Source organism: Fringilla coelebs, assembly GCF_963513975.1.
Source record: "Fringilla coelebs genome assembly, chromosome: 1".
In the NCBI taxonomy this organism is placed as follows: domain Eukaryota; kingdom Metazoa; phylum Chordata; class Aves; order Passeriformes; family Fringillidae; genus Fringilla; species Fringilla coelebs.
The window spans coordinates 18,637,876-18,654,037 of NC_140028.1; the positions used below are offsets into that span (position 1 = coordinate 18,637,876).

The 16,162-nt window shown below is 35.6% G+C and overlaps 1 protein-coding gene across 1 annotated transcript in view; it reads left to right on the top strand.

The window, feature by feature from the left end:
- NUDCD1 (NudC domain containing 1) overlaps positions 1 to 15,532 on the top strand; it is a 38,217-nt gene extending 22,685 nt beyond the window's left edge. Inside the window, exons 5-10 of the mRNA XM_084204609.1 lie at positions 1,032 to 1,217; positions 3,667 to 3,874; positions 5,971 to 6,115; positions 7,407 to 7,532; positions 9,259 to 9,418; positions 11,077 to 15,532. Of these exons, the coding sequence (XP_084060735.1) occupies positions 1,032 to 1,217; positions 3,667 to 3,874; positions 5,971 to 6,115; positions 7,407 to 7,532; positions 9,259 to 9,418; positions 11,077 to 11,369 (1,118 nt within the window). The 3' untranslated portion in view covers positions 11,370 to 15,532. The remainder of the gene's footprint in view (positions 1 to 1,031; positions 1,218 to 3,666; positions 3,875 to 5,970; positions 6,116 to 7,406; positions 7,533 to 9,258; positions 9,419 to 11,076) is intronic.
- Positions 15,533 to 16,162: the final 630 nt, after the last annotated feature.

Consider the following 16,162-nt stretch of genomic DNA (forward strand, 5'->3'; position numbering starts at 1 on the left):
CAATACAGTACACTTTCATAATTTTTTTTAAATTGTGTGTTTTATAAGTTATGACAAATATTCTTGGAATCCCTAAAAATGGATTTAAAAATCTTTCAAGAAGTCTTGCCAGTTCTCCAGCATTTCCAGGGAACAAAAAATGTTTGAATGACTGTCAGTAGAGATGCAAATAACAAAATGCAAAGCAATCTTTAATTATTAAGAGAAAAATAATTTTTTATTTCATTTAAGCCAACATCTCATGAATCAGACTGATGTATGAACCAGTTTCAAAGATAAAAGCTGTTTTGAGTAATTACAATACTCTACAATCTCTTCAATCAGTAGTCAATTGCTGTTCCTTGCCTTTCCTTGAAACTCTGTCTGTGAATGCAGTTTATCAAATCAGATTTTAGTAAAAGTAAATAGTTAAGCAACAAGCCTTCTCTTAAATTACCAAAATCCGTGCTTCATCAAAGCAAAGCCTTAAAACATCGTTATGTCTCTTGACACCAACAAATGTGAAATCTCTGCCCTGTTTGGCAGCCTGGACAAAGCGATCACACTCACCACTATTGTGTTACCAAAAAACAAAAGAATGGAAGGATGAAAATAAATCAGAATGGGGGCAGTGGTTAGGTCTTCTCTTATCTTCTGTGGTACTTCAGAGGGCTGTAATAAAGGTACAACTTCCAGAGTTGGTTTTCTTTCATTAACCAAACTTTTAGGAATACTTGCTGCAAAAGCTTGAAATGAAGAACCACCATGCTGCCTTGTGAGACTCAGAAAATGTGACATGCTTAGCTTTCTTCTGACCTTCTCTACAAGAAAAATATTATTTGTACAGAGAGTGTGCTGGGCTAGCTGTGATCAGCAAAGACACATAAGAATAAAAGGCAGTCTTAGATAAATCCAGTATAACTCCCTGGAAAACCATGGTACTGTGATTTAACAGGTAGGATTGCATAGTATTTTTAAATATAATGTGTTCCTTAGATAATAATTTGTCTTCTAGAAATATATTATGACTGTTTAAAAATTTTATTTTATAGGTGATTATAGATACGAAATCACTAAAAGGAGAGTTTTGCAAGGAAAATCAGTCCCCCATTATGCAGCAATAGAGCCAAGTGGAGATGGTCTAATGATTGTTTCCCACAAACCATTCACATTTATGCAAAGTGAAAGTGACAAAATAGAAGAAAATGATGATGCAAAAGTATCAAATGAGAAGAAAGGTAAGACTTAGTCTGACAGGTTATGATAGGCTGCTCTGTGACTTAGGACATATCTTGTTGGCTTAGCATTTGTTTGGAAACTAGCAATAAATGTTTTAATATCTGTCTTGTGGACAGATTGATTTTGTTTGTTTGTTTACTTTTATTTTTGGCAGTTGTATTGTGCATAAGCCTATATTAGGTACAATTTTTTGGACAGGACACACTTAAAGAATTTTGTTGTCTTAAAGAAAAAGATATTTTGCAGACAGATGTATAATAAGTTTTTGGTATTAGTTGGATTGCTAATGCCTAAATTTAGGCATCTATCTGAAGTACTCAAATTAAGAAACCAGTCTTCCTAGATGGGAGGGGGCTGTGGACTTCCCCAAACTGTTACTCATCAGAAAGCTTTTTGATATGTAATTTATGCCTCCCTCTTTAAAATTTAAATAATTATTTTGAAAAATCTTTTTAAAGAATGAAACTCCTGTAAAAGATTCTGTTTGCTCCAGTGGGAAAGCCGTTCAGAAAATCTTCAACAAAATGCATTCATACTTTTTTTATTTTGCAATCAAAACAAAACTAAGTATGCAAAAACCTATTAATAGAGTTGTTTATTTCTAAGTATCACTAAGTTTTGTAATGTCTATGTTTATGTAATTATGTTGGATTATTTCACATTTGATTTCTGTTTCTGCATATGAGGCATTGGTTAGTAAACAAATTCTAACAAATTCTTTCTAGGGATAGTAGCACAGTCTTTGTCAATAGTGTGAAAATCTGTTTGGAAAACAATACAAAAGGATCAAATTTCTGGAATGTGTTAATGTTAAACACTGTGACAACTGTGATATTGTATATGTAATTTTATTAAGAATAGTCTGTGTATATAAATCTTGAGGCAAAGGAGTTCTTCAGTGGACTGAGCACCATAATGCAGTTGCCTTTTGCTTACCCTAATGTAGGCTCTAGTTTTATTTGCACAGTTATATAAAATTGCAGGTGTAATGGACTTTTAATATCAGATACAGTTTGTGTCAGTGTTCACAATTTTGAAGGCTGTCATGTCTCAGTAATAGTTTCTGGGGAAGTATAATTATAGCACCTGTGACTGATCCATTGCAAGCGGGGCAGTTGTGACAAAGAGCAACAGTGCAAGAGTCCTTCCAGAGTTATAGTTGCTGGTATGAGGCTTTGATCAGTGGAATTTTGGGTTGTGTTGTGACAACTTGAGAGCTTTCAAGGGGAACCCATACTTTACTTTTTCTCAAAATAGAAAGGTAACTTGTACAAGATTGCTCTTTAGAAAATATATTCATCTATATTTCTATTTTCTGTGCATTACCCACTCATGCTGCCCTAAGCCTTCCTTTTGTATAAACATTTCTCTTAAAAGGCCATTTCTTCTAGCAGTTTAGTAATCAGACAACTTCTAAACACAGTAATAAAAGTCGATCACTACCTCTGGGCAAGCAGTTCTATTTCATCTCTATTAGCTGAGGCAGGTTAAGACTACTTAGTCTTATAAAATAATTTCTATTGAGTCAGCATAGGTTCTGGCAAAATATATAAGAAGAAAGTGCTCACATCTCTGAATGATAATGTACTTCTAGCATCCGGTAGCTTGTCACAGAATCACTAGGTTGGAAGAGACCTTCAAGATCATCAAGTCCAACCCAGCCCTAACACCTCAACTATGGCACCAACTGCCATACCCAGTCTTTTTTTAAGCACATCCAGGGATGGTGACTCCACCACCTCCCTGGGCAGACCATTCCAGTACTTGCTTTATCACTCTTTCCATATTAAACTTTTTCCTAATATCCAACCTATATTTACCTTGGCACAGCTTAAGACTGTGTCCTCTGGTTCTGTCAGCTGCTGCCTGGAGAAAGAGACCAACCCCCACCTGACCACAACCACCTTTCAGGGAGTTGTAGAGAGTGATAAGGTCACCTCTGAGTCTCCTCTTCTCCAGGCTAAACACCCCCAGCTCCCTCAGTCCTTCCTCACAGGGTTTGTGTTCCCAGCCCCTCACCAGCCTCGTTGCCCCCTCTGGATGCACTGAACTGTCTCAGTATACTGCACCTGATGTCTCCTCAACCACATTATTAATCATTAATGTTTCATTGTATTTAAGTACATTTTGCATTCCAATTTCATAATGCTACAGTAAACTTTAGAGTAATAATTAATACTCATTGTATAACTATCAGCATATTTGAGTATAGACATGAATATAAATTACTTTCCAAATGAGGGGCACAAGTGGATTTAATTACTAAAAAGGTGTTTCTCTATTTTGTGTTCAGAACATATTTTGTGTAAATTGTTCAGAGTAAAACTTAACTTTGACTTTTTCAAAAACACACTTTCAGAAAACTCCATGTGTGTCAGCACTGAATGCTGTGGAATCCAGTAATCCTTGTAACCTAGTTTGTGTTTTGCTGCATGTTTCCAATTGTAGACCCTCTCTACTACTGGCAGCAGACGGAAGATGATGTGACCATAACAGTGCACCTGCCTCAAGACATCACAAGAGATGACATAAAAATACGTTTTTCCCCTGATAATATATGTGTTACACTAAAAGACCAGCCTCCTTTGATGGAAGGAAAGCTCTATTCATCTGTGGACCACGAAAGCTGCACCTGGATAATTAGAGAGGACAAAAGGTATTCTATATATGTTTTAGGTTTTTTATTGATAGGCACTGGTTTCAAAACATACACCATATCTGACTTCTGGCCCTTCTGGGATGAACTTAATTTAATGCTACACCCCCTGTCCCTTCTTGGAAGAATGTCTCCTCTCCTGAAAACGCTTCACTGGTTTTTGCTGTTTCAGGACTGTTTCTTTATCCAATTGTGAAAGCAATCCCTTTTTTTGCAGTTATTTTCCAGGGAAAAAACCTACCCAGTATCAAAATTATTATAAAGATTATAAAGATTTTTAAGAGGAGTAAACTTAATTGGTTCAACAATTATTTTTTTCACTATATTTCAGAATTGATTAGTCTTGAATGTACCTTGTTGTATGTTTTCTCTTCTACTTTCCAGAAGCAAGCATTTTAGTAATATTACCACCAAAGTTCTTTAGGCTTGACTTATAAAGTCCTTAATATATTTTCCTAAAAAGTTATATATTATGTGCATTATAGAAAATGAATTTGTGTGAACTTAACATAGTGTAGACCTCAAATAGAAATGTTCCTACTTTTATTTGAAAAGTAACTTCTTTATGCTTTTCTCATTTTGAAATAAAAACATAAAAGAATGGAGAGGGTGCAAAAAAAGTATTCAGAGCTCCCTAAAACAGGTTTTTCTTTGTACATTGTTTACTTTTTATACTCTGTCTGGGCTGAGCCATGTATTCGCTTACTCATGCTGGTCTGGTTATGTAAGAGATCTTCACACTTTTTAATGAACTCAAGAAGAAACATGTGCACCACCAGGTGATCCCCTCAACAGCTCATAGCTGTTTATCTAAAACAAAAGCTACCCTTCAAGTTGTGATAAGGTTGGCTTTTTGCAGTTTCCAAAAGGTTAACTGTAAAGGATATTAATTCTCAGAAAAAAAAAAAAAAGAAATTAGAGGTACTAATATTTTTATATAGGTTATACTATTACTCTATATTAAAATTTGACTGTGATTAAAATGTGTGGGGTTGATGGTTTTTAGGTATCCTGCTGAAAGATAACTCTGAATAACTCAGTATTTTATAAGCTGAATAACTTAATTTTTTTATTACTCCTTCCAGTGAGTGTTATTGTATGAATATCAGGCTTTTACTTTAATGAGAAAGGGTAATTCCATACTTCAGTGTAATAAGTTGCACTCAGTTCTTAATGTTCGTACTGCAACACTAATATAAATCTATTGATTAAAAGTCAAAAACTTGCTCCAAATGTCTTCTGTAAAAGTATGCTGTTCCTAATACCAGTGTAATTGCTTCAGAGTTCACTAAATAGTTGCTGCTATGGAGCAGTAATTAGTAACTTAGAGGGATTTTTGTCAGGAGCACCACAGATGTCATTGCAGAACCCATAAGTGTATCTAAAAAGTAAGTATGATAAAATTGACTTCAGTTTTACCATTATATCTGTGTGTTTGTCCAACACAGTATTTATATGGAATTACCATGTTGGTGCATCTGGCTGTGCCTTATTTTTCATTTACTTAATTAGTTATTCCCAATAGTTTAGTGATTATACTGGGTTCTCTTTGTTGTTGTTGGGGTGTTTTTACTTGTTATGGAATCATATCTCTTCTGAGATATTATTTTAAATAGACAGTATAGATAATTAGTTGAGGTATTATTCCTGAGATCTATAAAATATGAATCTTTTTGTCCCAGATGTTATTTAGAGGTAGGGCACCCTTAAGTAGCCCTAAGAACTACTGCTTATGTTTCAAATAAACCTCTGTAGTAAAATTCTGACAGTCTTTGAATAGATTGCTGTAGAAGTGATTTCCTGACATATTTTAAATATTTTAATGAGACTGCTTCAGGATAAACTGCACTTACATTGAAAACCCTGAGGTTTGTGTATTAGAAATCACATCCTTAGTCTGTTTTTCTTTAGAATATTTTTTAGTTAGAATAGTTTATTTTATAATTTGAATGCTAATGGTTTCTGTTTATGTGATTTTCCTTATTAATTCAGTTTGAAGAGAAGTGCTCTTATGTACATTTAGAGCTTTTTGACTAATCTGACAAATGGATGTAGTGTTTTCACATGCTGCTCTTTGTCTTCTCTTTGCATTTTAGTTTGGAAATCTCTCTGATTAAGAAAAATGAGGGATGTCGGTGGACAGAGCTAATAATTGGTGACACAAGAGGGGAATTCATTGTGGACCCCTCCCAATGCTCTGAAATAGCTGAAAGCTTGATGCATCTTACCTCTGAAGTAATGGTAAAGAGTCAAGAATCAAACACTTAAAATTCTTGCACTTTTGCAGGTTGTCTTTTCTTGCTACCCTAATTTGCACTGCATTGACCCAGCTCATCAGTTCTTTTGCTATTTATTCATTTTTAATTGAAACTGTAACAAACTACTGGCACTAGAATTGTGAATGTACTTTAAACATCTTCAAGGGGGACTGAATTTAACTTGTATGATGGTGTCTGTGCACCAAACAGAAGCCTGATTTAACAGTGAAAATAAACTTTGTTCCCACCATTTAGGATGTGCCAGTTTGTTCTAAAGCAATTAATTAAATGATTTTGAAAGATGTCTGTTTCTTGTTTATCAATAGGTTAGCAAAACTTTTTTACTGTCTTGCTAGGGATACTGTACTTGACCTACAGAGTGTAAATGACATGTTTAAAAGAAAAATTTAGGAAAGTATAAACATGGCTCATGAACTTTCTGGCATTTTTGTTATACACAAAATCTACTTAAAGTAAAATATAATTTTTTGCTGATATTTGCTTGATACTTTTTAATTAGAAAATGGCATCGCATCTGAAACTTGTGAAGTGTGCCTCCCTGTGGCTTTTGATATATTAGGTTTGGATTATTACTTTGTTTTTAGCAAGGCTGAAAAGTGTTATTAAAATGAATTCTATGTAGTACTCCAGATTGACTTCTTTCTACTTCAGTATTTGTGAGCAAGATATTGTAGTATATCTTTTCGATCCTAGATTTTTTTTAGACTTTAAATTTCTTTTCTTGTGTACTTCCTACTGAGCTTAAAGTGATGATCTTTTGATCATATATTTTTGTTAATTTAAAATAGATTTTTATAAATTAAAGTTATTAGCAAAACTAAAATGTGTCATTTATTTAGAGCTGCTTATAAAGTTAATTAATCCATTTTTAATTACATTTCTGATGATAAGATGAAACAAGCTTACACTGATGTACATTTACTAAATGTGCATATGTTTTCAGGATTGTGTGCTTTTACTACTTAGAGAATTATTTGGAATAATTTGGAATTTATTGTTCATGTTTTAGTGGTTTATGTACCTTTCCTCAAACTGAAATTGATTTTATTGTACCTGCCACTTCTGCTGTCCTCCACAGCAGAAATTGTTTTATTAATTTTTGAGTAAGTACATAATAGCCTAATCTTTCAGTATGTATGGGTATGCAAATAATTATTCATGTTCAATTGTTCTTTGGATTGTTTTTTTAATTATAAAAAGGATTTTTTTTTTCAGTAGTTTGGATTTTCAGTGTGGTTCATTCTTTTTTTCAGAATCCAAACCCTGAAAAGGAAAAGCCACCTTGCAATGCTCAAGAGTTAGAAGAATGTGATGCTTTTCTTGAAGATGGCGCGAGCTTGTGCAGATTTGATGGTGAAACCTTGAAAATCACTCATATAGTAAGTACTGCAAATTATTATAGAAATACTTTAAAACATTTTTTTAATTTGGAAATTGACCTCTATTATCACTACAAAAATTTGTAGACTCTTGAAATCACATAAATATCTCCCATAATATCAAATCACAGTAGCAACAGAAATTGTCAATCCATATGTGCCCTTCAATGTCATTTTAATATAAAAACAAAGCTCCTTTTGTTATCATTAAAAAAAAAAATGCATACAGTTTCACAAATGAGCCATTTAAAAAAACAAAGTTATATCAAAGTAATTATAAGGAAAAAGTCCTTTTCAGTGGCATAAAATTTTTTAGATTACTTAGTTTACATTTTCCTCAGTAATTTTTGGACAGCCTGGTAGAAACCTGACCTTTTTTACTAAGAAACTGTAGCATAGATCACTTTATAATACTTCTTTGTCAATCACACTAAAAATAACAGACTGGGGGCAAAATGCTTCAGAAGCAGGCTTGATCTGGGTTGTAAGCAGCCCTGACTAACAGTAAGCTAGGATTTGATCTGGGCTGTTGCCTAGAATTGGAAACAACAAAATCATATGAAAACATTATAGATTATTCGTTGTAGTGGGGTTTTGGGGGTTTTTTTTTGAAACTGGATGAAAGCAAAAACTGCATCATGGTTGTAGCATGGTTTGGGTTGCTTACTAAGTTGTGCACCCTCTGTCCTTGATATTTTCAAGACCAGACCAGATAGAGTACTAACTAACTCAGCCTAAACTACTGCTTCTTGCACTGGAGGGTAAGAAATGCCCCAGAGACATTTCACATACCAGGAGGAACATGAGCTCATCACAAAAGGGATGCTTTTGTGCATTACAAAAGGCTGCTTTCTAGCAGGCAGCAAGACATAGTGGAGCAAGTTTGAACTCCAGGGTGCTTGTGAAGAGTTCTTAAAATGAGTGGCATAAAGATAATTCAAAGCTTAATGTGTTTAAAGCATTATGATCAAAAGACAGTTACTGTGGGTAGGAAATGCTAATTTCAGCCTCTTCTATGGGAACTTGCAGTTTTGTCCTTGTTAGAGTATGTAGAAATATGAGTATTTCAGTATATTTTTCAGCATACAGGAATATATTTGCACTTTGATTTAGTTCTTCTTTCAAGTTGTTTGGGGTTTCTTGTTAATAATTATGGGGCCTTTCCCTTCAGAAATGGGGCTGGTACAGCTTTTTGCCCGCAACTCCTACAAACATTTTTTTTGAAGAGTGTGCTGATCTGAAAGTTAGTAGTTACTTGATTGCAAGTAAATTAAAAAATGATGACATTTCATAATTTTAGTATTCTAATTAATCCTTGTTTCAGTGCCTCCCAGCTTTTATCTGAGAGGAACAGCATTTCCTTCCCTGTTAGCCCTGCAGAAAACCAGATGTGATTACTTGGAGAGAATATTTTCCTAATATGAGAAGTTGTAGGTTAGGATCTATCCTAAAAAACCATTTCTGCACAAAACACATTCCATTTGCTTGTGCAGTGGACATAATGTTTCTCTGAATATTACTCCAACAAACTTAATTGCATCTCATTGAAATGTGTAAGGCACCTGTGGTGTATTGAGCTGTTGATCAGCGGGATGCAGCATAATGTATTCAAACATTTTGTCAAGTAACAAACATAAAACTATTGATCACATACCAAGTTTGGCAGCATATGTAACGGAATCTATTTGTGCTTTGAATCAATATTTTGTATTTGTTTTGTTTTCAGATTAATCTGGGAAGCAACCAGTATCTTTTCTCAGTTGTTGTGAATCCCAAAGAAATGCCATGCTTCTGCCTGAGGCATGATGTTGATGCTCTTCTCTGGCAGCCTCACTCTGACCAACCAGAGAATATGTGGGAACACATTGCAACTTTTAATGCTTTAGGTAAGAAATTAACTTGTGTCACACACCTCTGAGACTTTTCTATGTGAATACTGCTGGTATGGCTTATGTTGATATTTCACTTACTTAAATCTGAATTGGAAGTTATTATAATTCTGTTGGTAGCAGCATGGTAGCTTGTTGCATATAGGTAAAACCTTATAGAAGAAGACAGGTCTTGTAAGACATGGTTTAGGCCTTGCTGTTCTGGCTAAGCTCCCATGAGAAAAGAATCATAAGAACGAGAATCAGTTTGCATAACAATCTATTTTTATAAGAAAAAGAGTTTGCACCTGTGAAAACAAGAAGTCTATCCCATGAGAATCTGTGAAGGAAATATGTAAACTGTCTAGAAAGAGGGAGGTTTGGTGGACATTTACACTGGCCATTTACTGACCAGTGAAGTGAGTTTCAGTGGATTGTTAACCAATTAGAGGGAAACACGCTGCCTTCTGATACCATGTAAAAATGAGCTGTGTGCAATAAAAATTTGGCTATTAGGCACAAAGAAAGAAGTGTTTCCTCTCATTTCTATCTATAACGTGAGGTCAACAGCAACAGTAGCCTCATTTTAGAAATAAGACAACATAGAAATGAGATGTTTATGCCCTGGGAGGAAGACAAGTCTTTTTGGACCATGTATAGGATGTAAGCACAGAACCACATAGTAAAAAGGATTCCATGAGTTAGAGACTGAAAAGCATAATCACTACCTTAACACTCACACAGAGTCACAGCAATAGCTGCAGTTAACTGATCATGTGTCTAGGTCTGTGTAATCTTATGGTAAGGTGTTTTAATAAGTGACCTTTAGATTTTTCTTGTCTTGTTGACCCATGTGATAACCATTGGCTTGCATTTTTCAATGGAAGTGAAGCAAATAACTTCCCTAACAGGGAAGGAAATACTTGCAGAAAGATGTAGATCACTTTACAGAATCGCATCTCAGTTCTCTTCACAGAAGGAACTCTCTTCACTGAAAGGAAATCAGTCTGTATTTAGTTAATTTGATACTAGAGTCCTGTAATGAAAGTGAAAAAGGGAGGGTTTTTTTCCTTCTGAGTGAATATTAACAGAAATTACAGTGTGTTAAAAAAGTAACTTTTTTTTTTAAGTGAGTTCTAAACTGAAGACAAGTTTTAAGTGTCTGTTCAAGATTAGATAGGCTCAGAAATCCTAATTTTTAAATGTAATTACATGCTGGGAGATGAGAAGAGAGAAGAGATTTATTCTACTTAGACCACTGATATTGGGCCAAGATTGCTCATATGCATCATGTCTGTGTCCTTATGATCCTGCTGAGAAAATGAAAGACCTTGTGAGGCAGAGAGGAGCCAGATGTGAGAAGAGTGTCTTGCTGTACATATGTATCCAAAACACCAGTTAACATGAGGTACACGGGAATTGTATATTGGTATTAAACTGGTTGAAGCATCCCTTCAGAAAGTTCTGGCTGATGTAATTAGAATAGTTTGGTGGTTTGGGGTTTTTTTTGGTTGATGTTAGGTTTTGTTGGTTAGTTGCTCTTGTTGTTTGTTTTCAGGGTTTTTATTTGTTACAAATTGCATATTATCTTTTAAGTTAAGCTTGGGTTTTTATCAGCCAGTTAAAGTTCTGTTGAAACCGATCTATTACTTATCCCTTCTACTTGGGCTATACAGGTTATGTCCAAGCATCAAAGCAAGACAAGAAGTTCATGGCTTGTGCTCCAGATTACTCCTATGCTGCTCTTTGTGAGTGCTTGCGAAGAGTTTTCATCTATCGCCAGCCAACTCCTCTGGCCACAGTTCTCTACAACAGGAAGGAAGGAAGACAAGTAGGACAGGTTGCTAAGCAGCTGGTAGCAACCCTGGAAGCCAATGATCCTATCTTAGGCTTTCAAGCTACAAGTGAGAGATTATTTGTTCTCACAACAAAAACCTTGTTTTTAATAAAGGTGAACTCTGGCAATTAATTATTCAGTCTGCTCTGCTGTAGTTTGTGTTAACAATTTGTTATAGAGGTGAACAGGTTGACGATCTGACAAGTTCAGTACAATTTGCTGAAAATCAAAAAGGGGATGTTTTACAGGGGAATCAAATTTCTTCATTAGAATTTTTCTGTAAGAAAGTGAGTTTTTTGACTTCGCTGCCATGGAAGTAAGCTTTTTCAGAGCTACGGGAAAATGTCTTCTGCATTAACATCTTTGTCAAAGTAATTGTTAGATGCTGCTATTGCACAGAGGAATAGATTTATGCTTTGCTTTTTCCAAGTTACTTTATTTGCTGTACTTCTGAGTTTTTGAGAATTCACTGCTGTTTTTAAATGCCACTGTTTACCTATGAAAAAAGTAGTCAGATAAAGAGTTACAAGCATATGGTATGCCAAGTAGAATGTATCTAAAGAAAAAAAGTCTCCAGTTCAAATATGGTTGACCAAAAAACTGATTTTGTATTTTGACATTCAGTAGTTTTGAGTGAAATGTGAGAGAAATGAATGGGGTATTATGTTTCTTATACAGGTAATAAAATGAAGCAAATTTACTGTATGTGCATATTTTAAATTATTGGTTTGGGACTTGTTTATACTTGCAGTAAAGTCTGTTCATATTTCTAGAATACATTTTAGTAGCTTTTTCCAGAAGTAAAGTAAGGGTCAATACATAGCTGGCAGTTATACATCGAGTGCTGTTAGTTACGGTCTTGTCATACTCTCAGTTGTGCCATTTTGACTTGACTTTATACTTCATTTCAAGTGACTCATTTACAATGAGAAAATAGAAAATGGCTGACAGAAAAAGCACTGGTACTGTAACCTGGGATGGGACACTCAGAGGTGCTGCTTCTGCCTCAGATGCCACTGTAAATGCTGCATTGTCACTTAACTGTTCTGTCTGTGATGCCTAAGTCAAAACATGGTATATTTGCAATGTAAGAGCACTCAGGCCAATGAGGATGCTTTGGTTTAACAAGCTGGTTAATTGAGTTGAATAGTTGTATCTGAAGATTTTTGTTTCTTATTTTAAATTGGCATTGTCAATACATTTAAACCAAAGAGTCAGTTGTGACAGCTCCACCCTGGGTTGGGCTTTTTTCATAGTTGGCTTACAAATCTATAGCAAAGGATGGCTAATATGTTGTGTACTGACAGGAAAGCTGCTGTCATCTGTGGTACCAAAGTACTGAGAGATGCAAATACAGGCAGCCTTTTAGTTTGCATCTCCCTACCAATATTATTTCAGAACTCTGTTAGAAATCTATTGAGAGAAGAGTAAGTATTTCTTTAGTTGTGATTGTTTTGACTCTCTTGTAAATTCTCAAGATTTGTATCAGTGAACTGATTAAGTAACAAGAGGGAGGCAAGCAGCTGTGGCTTGCAAAAACTGTCCAAATGCAGAAGCTTTCCAAGGAACCTGATTTTCCTTCTCCTCTCAGCAAGATTATATTGTATATCCAATATTGAAAAGCTTTTCTTTACTTTTAGTTGGATAAGTTAAAACAGGCTGGATTTGTAAACCTCTTTTCATTCTGTCCTTTTACAACTGTCTTGAAAATGCTTTTTGGAAAGGCTCAGTGAATGTATTACCATTGCATGACTGTTTTGTATCTAAATTTTATTTGTTGTCCAATAATGTCAATCAAAGTTGTAGAATTCCTGCAGAGGTCCTGTAGAAAAAAAAAATGTAGCTTATTACTTTGCAGCATAAATTAAGTGCTTTTAGATGTATATGAATATGATTTAGTAACCTGAGGTTTAATCTTTGGGGACAGAGAGTTAAGAATGTGATATTTGGGAAATGGAGGAACGAAAGAGTAAAGGAATCATAGTCAACATGCCTTTGTCACCTCTGGTCTACTGCAGGCAGTTTCAATATAGATGAGAATTTCAGCTGTTCATTGTCAAATTCTTCTTTCTGTGAGTTACATGTCTGGAAACATGCTCTGCTGTCTCCTGCAACAGAGGAAACAAAGTCAAGTAAAATGGTTACCTCTTCAGAGGTATTACAATATGCAATGACTAGAACTCATATTCCAAATGTGTGTCTGTTTCAAGGGAGTTCTTGTTTGCATCTGGAAATAACTGAACACAGGGAAAAAGTTCATCCCTTTTCCGTGTTACTCATGTGTTTGTAATCATGTTTCCCAGGAACGATGTATCAAGTAGTCTCTCTTATTTTGCTTCTGTGAGAATCAAGGATATTTTACAATTTAAATTATTTTTTACTTTGAGGAATCTGGAGTGCTGTTGCACAGCAAGCTGCTAAGCACCTGAGGCAAGGCAATCCCAAGCACAAAAGCAGGCTGGGCAGAAAATGGATTGAGAGCAGCCTTGGAGAAAAGGACTTGGGGGTGCTGGTGGATGAGAGGAAGGACATGGCCCAGCAATGTGCACTTGCAGCCCAGAAACCCAACTATGTCCTGGACTGCATCATGTGAAGCATGGCCTGTATGTCCAGAGAGGTGATTCTGCCCCTCTGCTCTGCTCTGGTGAGACCCCCACCTGGAGAAATGCATCCAGCTCTGAGGACCCCAACATAACAGAGACATTAAGGGGTTGGAGCAAGTCCAGAGGAGGGACACAAAGGTCATCAGAGGGCTGGAGAATCTTGTCTAGGACAACAGGCTGAGAGAGTTGAAGTTGTTCAGCCTGGGAGGGAGAAGTCTCTGTGAGGCCTTACAGCAGCCTCCTAGTAAAGGGGGCCTGCAAGAGTGTTGGAGAGGGGTTTTGGACAAGGGCATGGTAGGACAAGGGATAATGGCTTTAAACTGAAATTGAGTAGGTTTAGATTAGATACTGGAGGAAATTCTTTACGGTGTGAGTGATGAGGCACTAGACAAAGTTGGCCAGAGAAGCTGTGAATGCGCTAAAGTTCAGCTCCAGACTGGATGGGACTTCGAGCAGCTTGGTCTTGTGTGAGGTGTCCCTGCCCATGGCAGTGGGGTTGGAACTGGAGCTAGATGATCTTTAAGGTCCCTTTCCCACCATTCTATAATAATTAAATAGCTGCAAGCCACCAAGAGACAGTCCCTATCAGCATTTCCTTTTCTGTGTTCAATTACAACTAAGGCTCATTTCTTCAGCATATCCTAAATAGGCTTATACAAAGTATAAAATGTGGATATTTTAAAGAGATGGTTTTCTGACAACCATGCTTGAATTTTTCTAGGATTTTGTTTCTTGAAATCTTACTTTTTCAGACAGTTCTTTCAGAGAGGTCCCAATCACAATCTGTTTACAGAATTTCTGAGAAAATATTTGACTAATACAGGCTTACTTGGCTGTTACTGCATTATTTGATTTCAGTATTCTTTTTCAATGCTTTCCTTCACTGCATGTTTGGAATGCATAATGTATTCTTCCACAAGTTGAAATAAATGGAAGAAATTTTGAAAATTTAAAATTATTTTAAAGGATTTATATTCATTTCAAATGTGTAGTCTTCCTATGCTACTGAAATAAAATAGAAAAATAGAAATAAGAAATTGCTTAAAATAAAACTTGCACTAAGAAGTTTTCTGCTAGGGCAAAGTTCTAGCAGGTGTCTGCACTGCAGGGCCAGGAGTTGCCAAGACATGCCCTATTGTACTCCTTTATCTCTGTGAAATCCCCTATACAGCCTTGCTAATGTTCCATTTCTGCCAACACACAGATTTACAGAGGTAGTTACTGGAGAGGGCTGATAAGTATTCAGGTGTATTCTTGTGTTAAAGTGCATGCTGTGCCTCTGATCCTGTCTTTTTTATGTACAAAATCCAAATGATCTGGACAAACTCTTCTAGATGCAAGAAAGAGATCAGTCCTTCCTTCCTCTCCCTCTACCTCAACATGGGTGCTTTCTTGCAGGAAAGTGAAGGAAAATAGGAAGGATTTGGTCTGTATGTCTATCCTTTGTCAAATAGTAGCTCTTCATGAATGAAACAATACATCCAATGAGAGTAACAAGGTTAAAGCTTATATTTTATTTCTGGTTTTTGTGCTTTATTTTATTAATGAACTGCTAGAACTTTTTCATTTCCTTGCCTTCTGTCAATTTATGTTTTCTGTTCTCATTATGCAGATTAGATAAACTTGAAGCCTGCAGTCAATCAGATATTAAAAATCACACATAATAAAAATCTTGGTTTAAAATTTTTTGCCATCAGCCCTATGTTCCATTTGTAACATACTTCTGGAAATCTGGTGGGATTTGTTTCCCCTCCCCCCTATGCAATACATGTTCATTTGTGCTGTGGATAAAAGTCAGCAAGGTCTAAAGATAACTTGACAAATTCGACGTAGAAGAGCCAAGCATCAAGCAAGCCTTTTCATCAAGACTATTGCAATCATTTCAAACTCAAGGTATAGTCCCTTTTTCTTGGAGAAGTGTTGGTTGGTGTAGTAGTTTTTCCCTTATAAAAGGTTTAAGGTCCTTCTGAAAAACTTTCCTTACACAAAGAACTTTGTCATGAAGTGGTAGCTGGATAGCAATTAAAATAGATCTAATTAACAGTTTCAGATGCAAACCTGGAAAATATTTGTCATGGTCTTTACCAACCTAATGCTCTATGCAAAATGTCCTTTCAGTGCATTTTTGCATTCCAGTGCATTTTTGCAATCTAATGTCAGTTGCAAGGAATTTTCAAGAAAAAACACAGGAAAGCAATTTTTAAAAAATTAATCATTTTAGAACATGACTTTCATTATGCTTTGATGAATATATACTTTCTAGTAATGTATTCAATAATATATTTCTTAATGCATTCTGAATGTGCAGGACTTGTGTGTGTG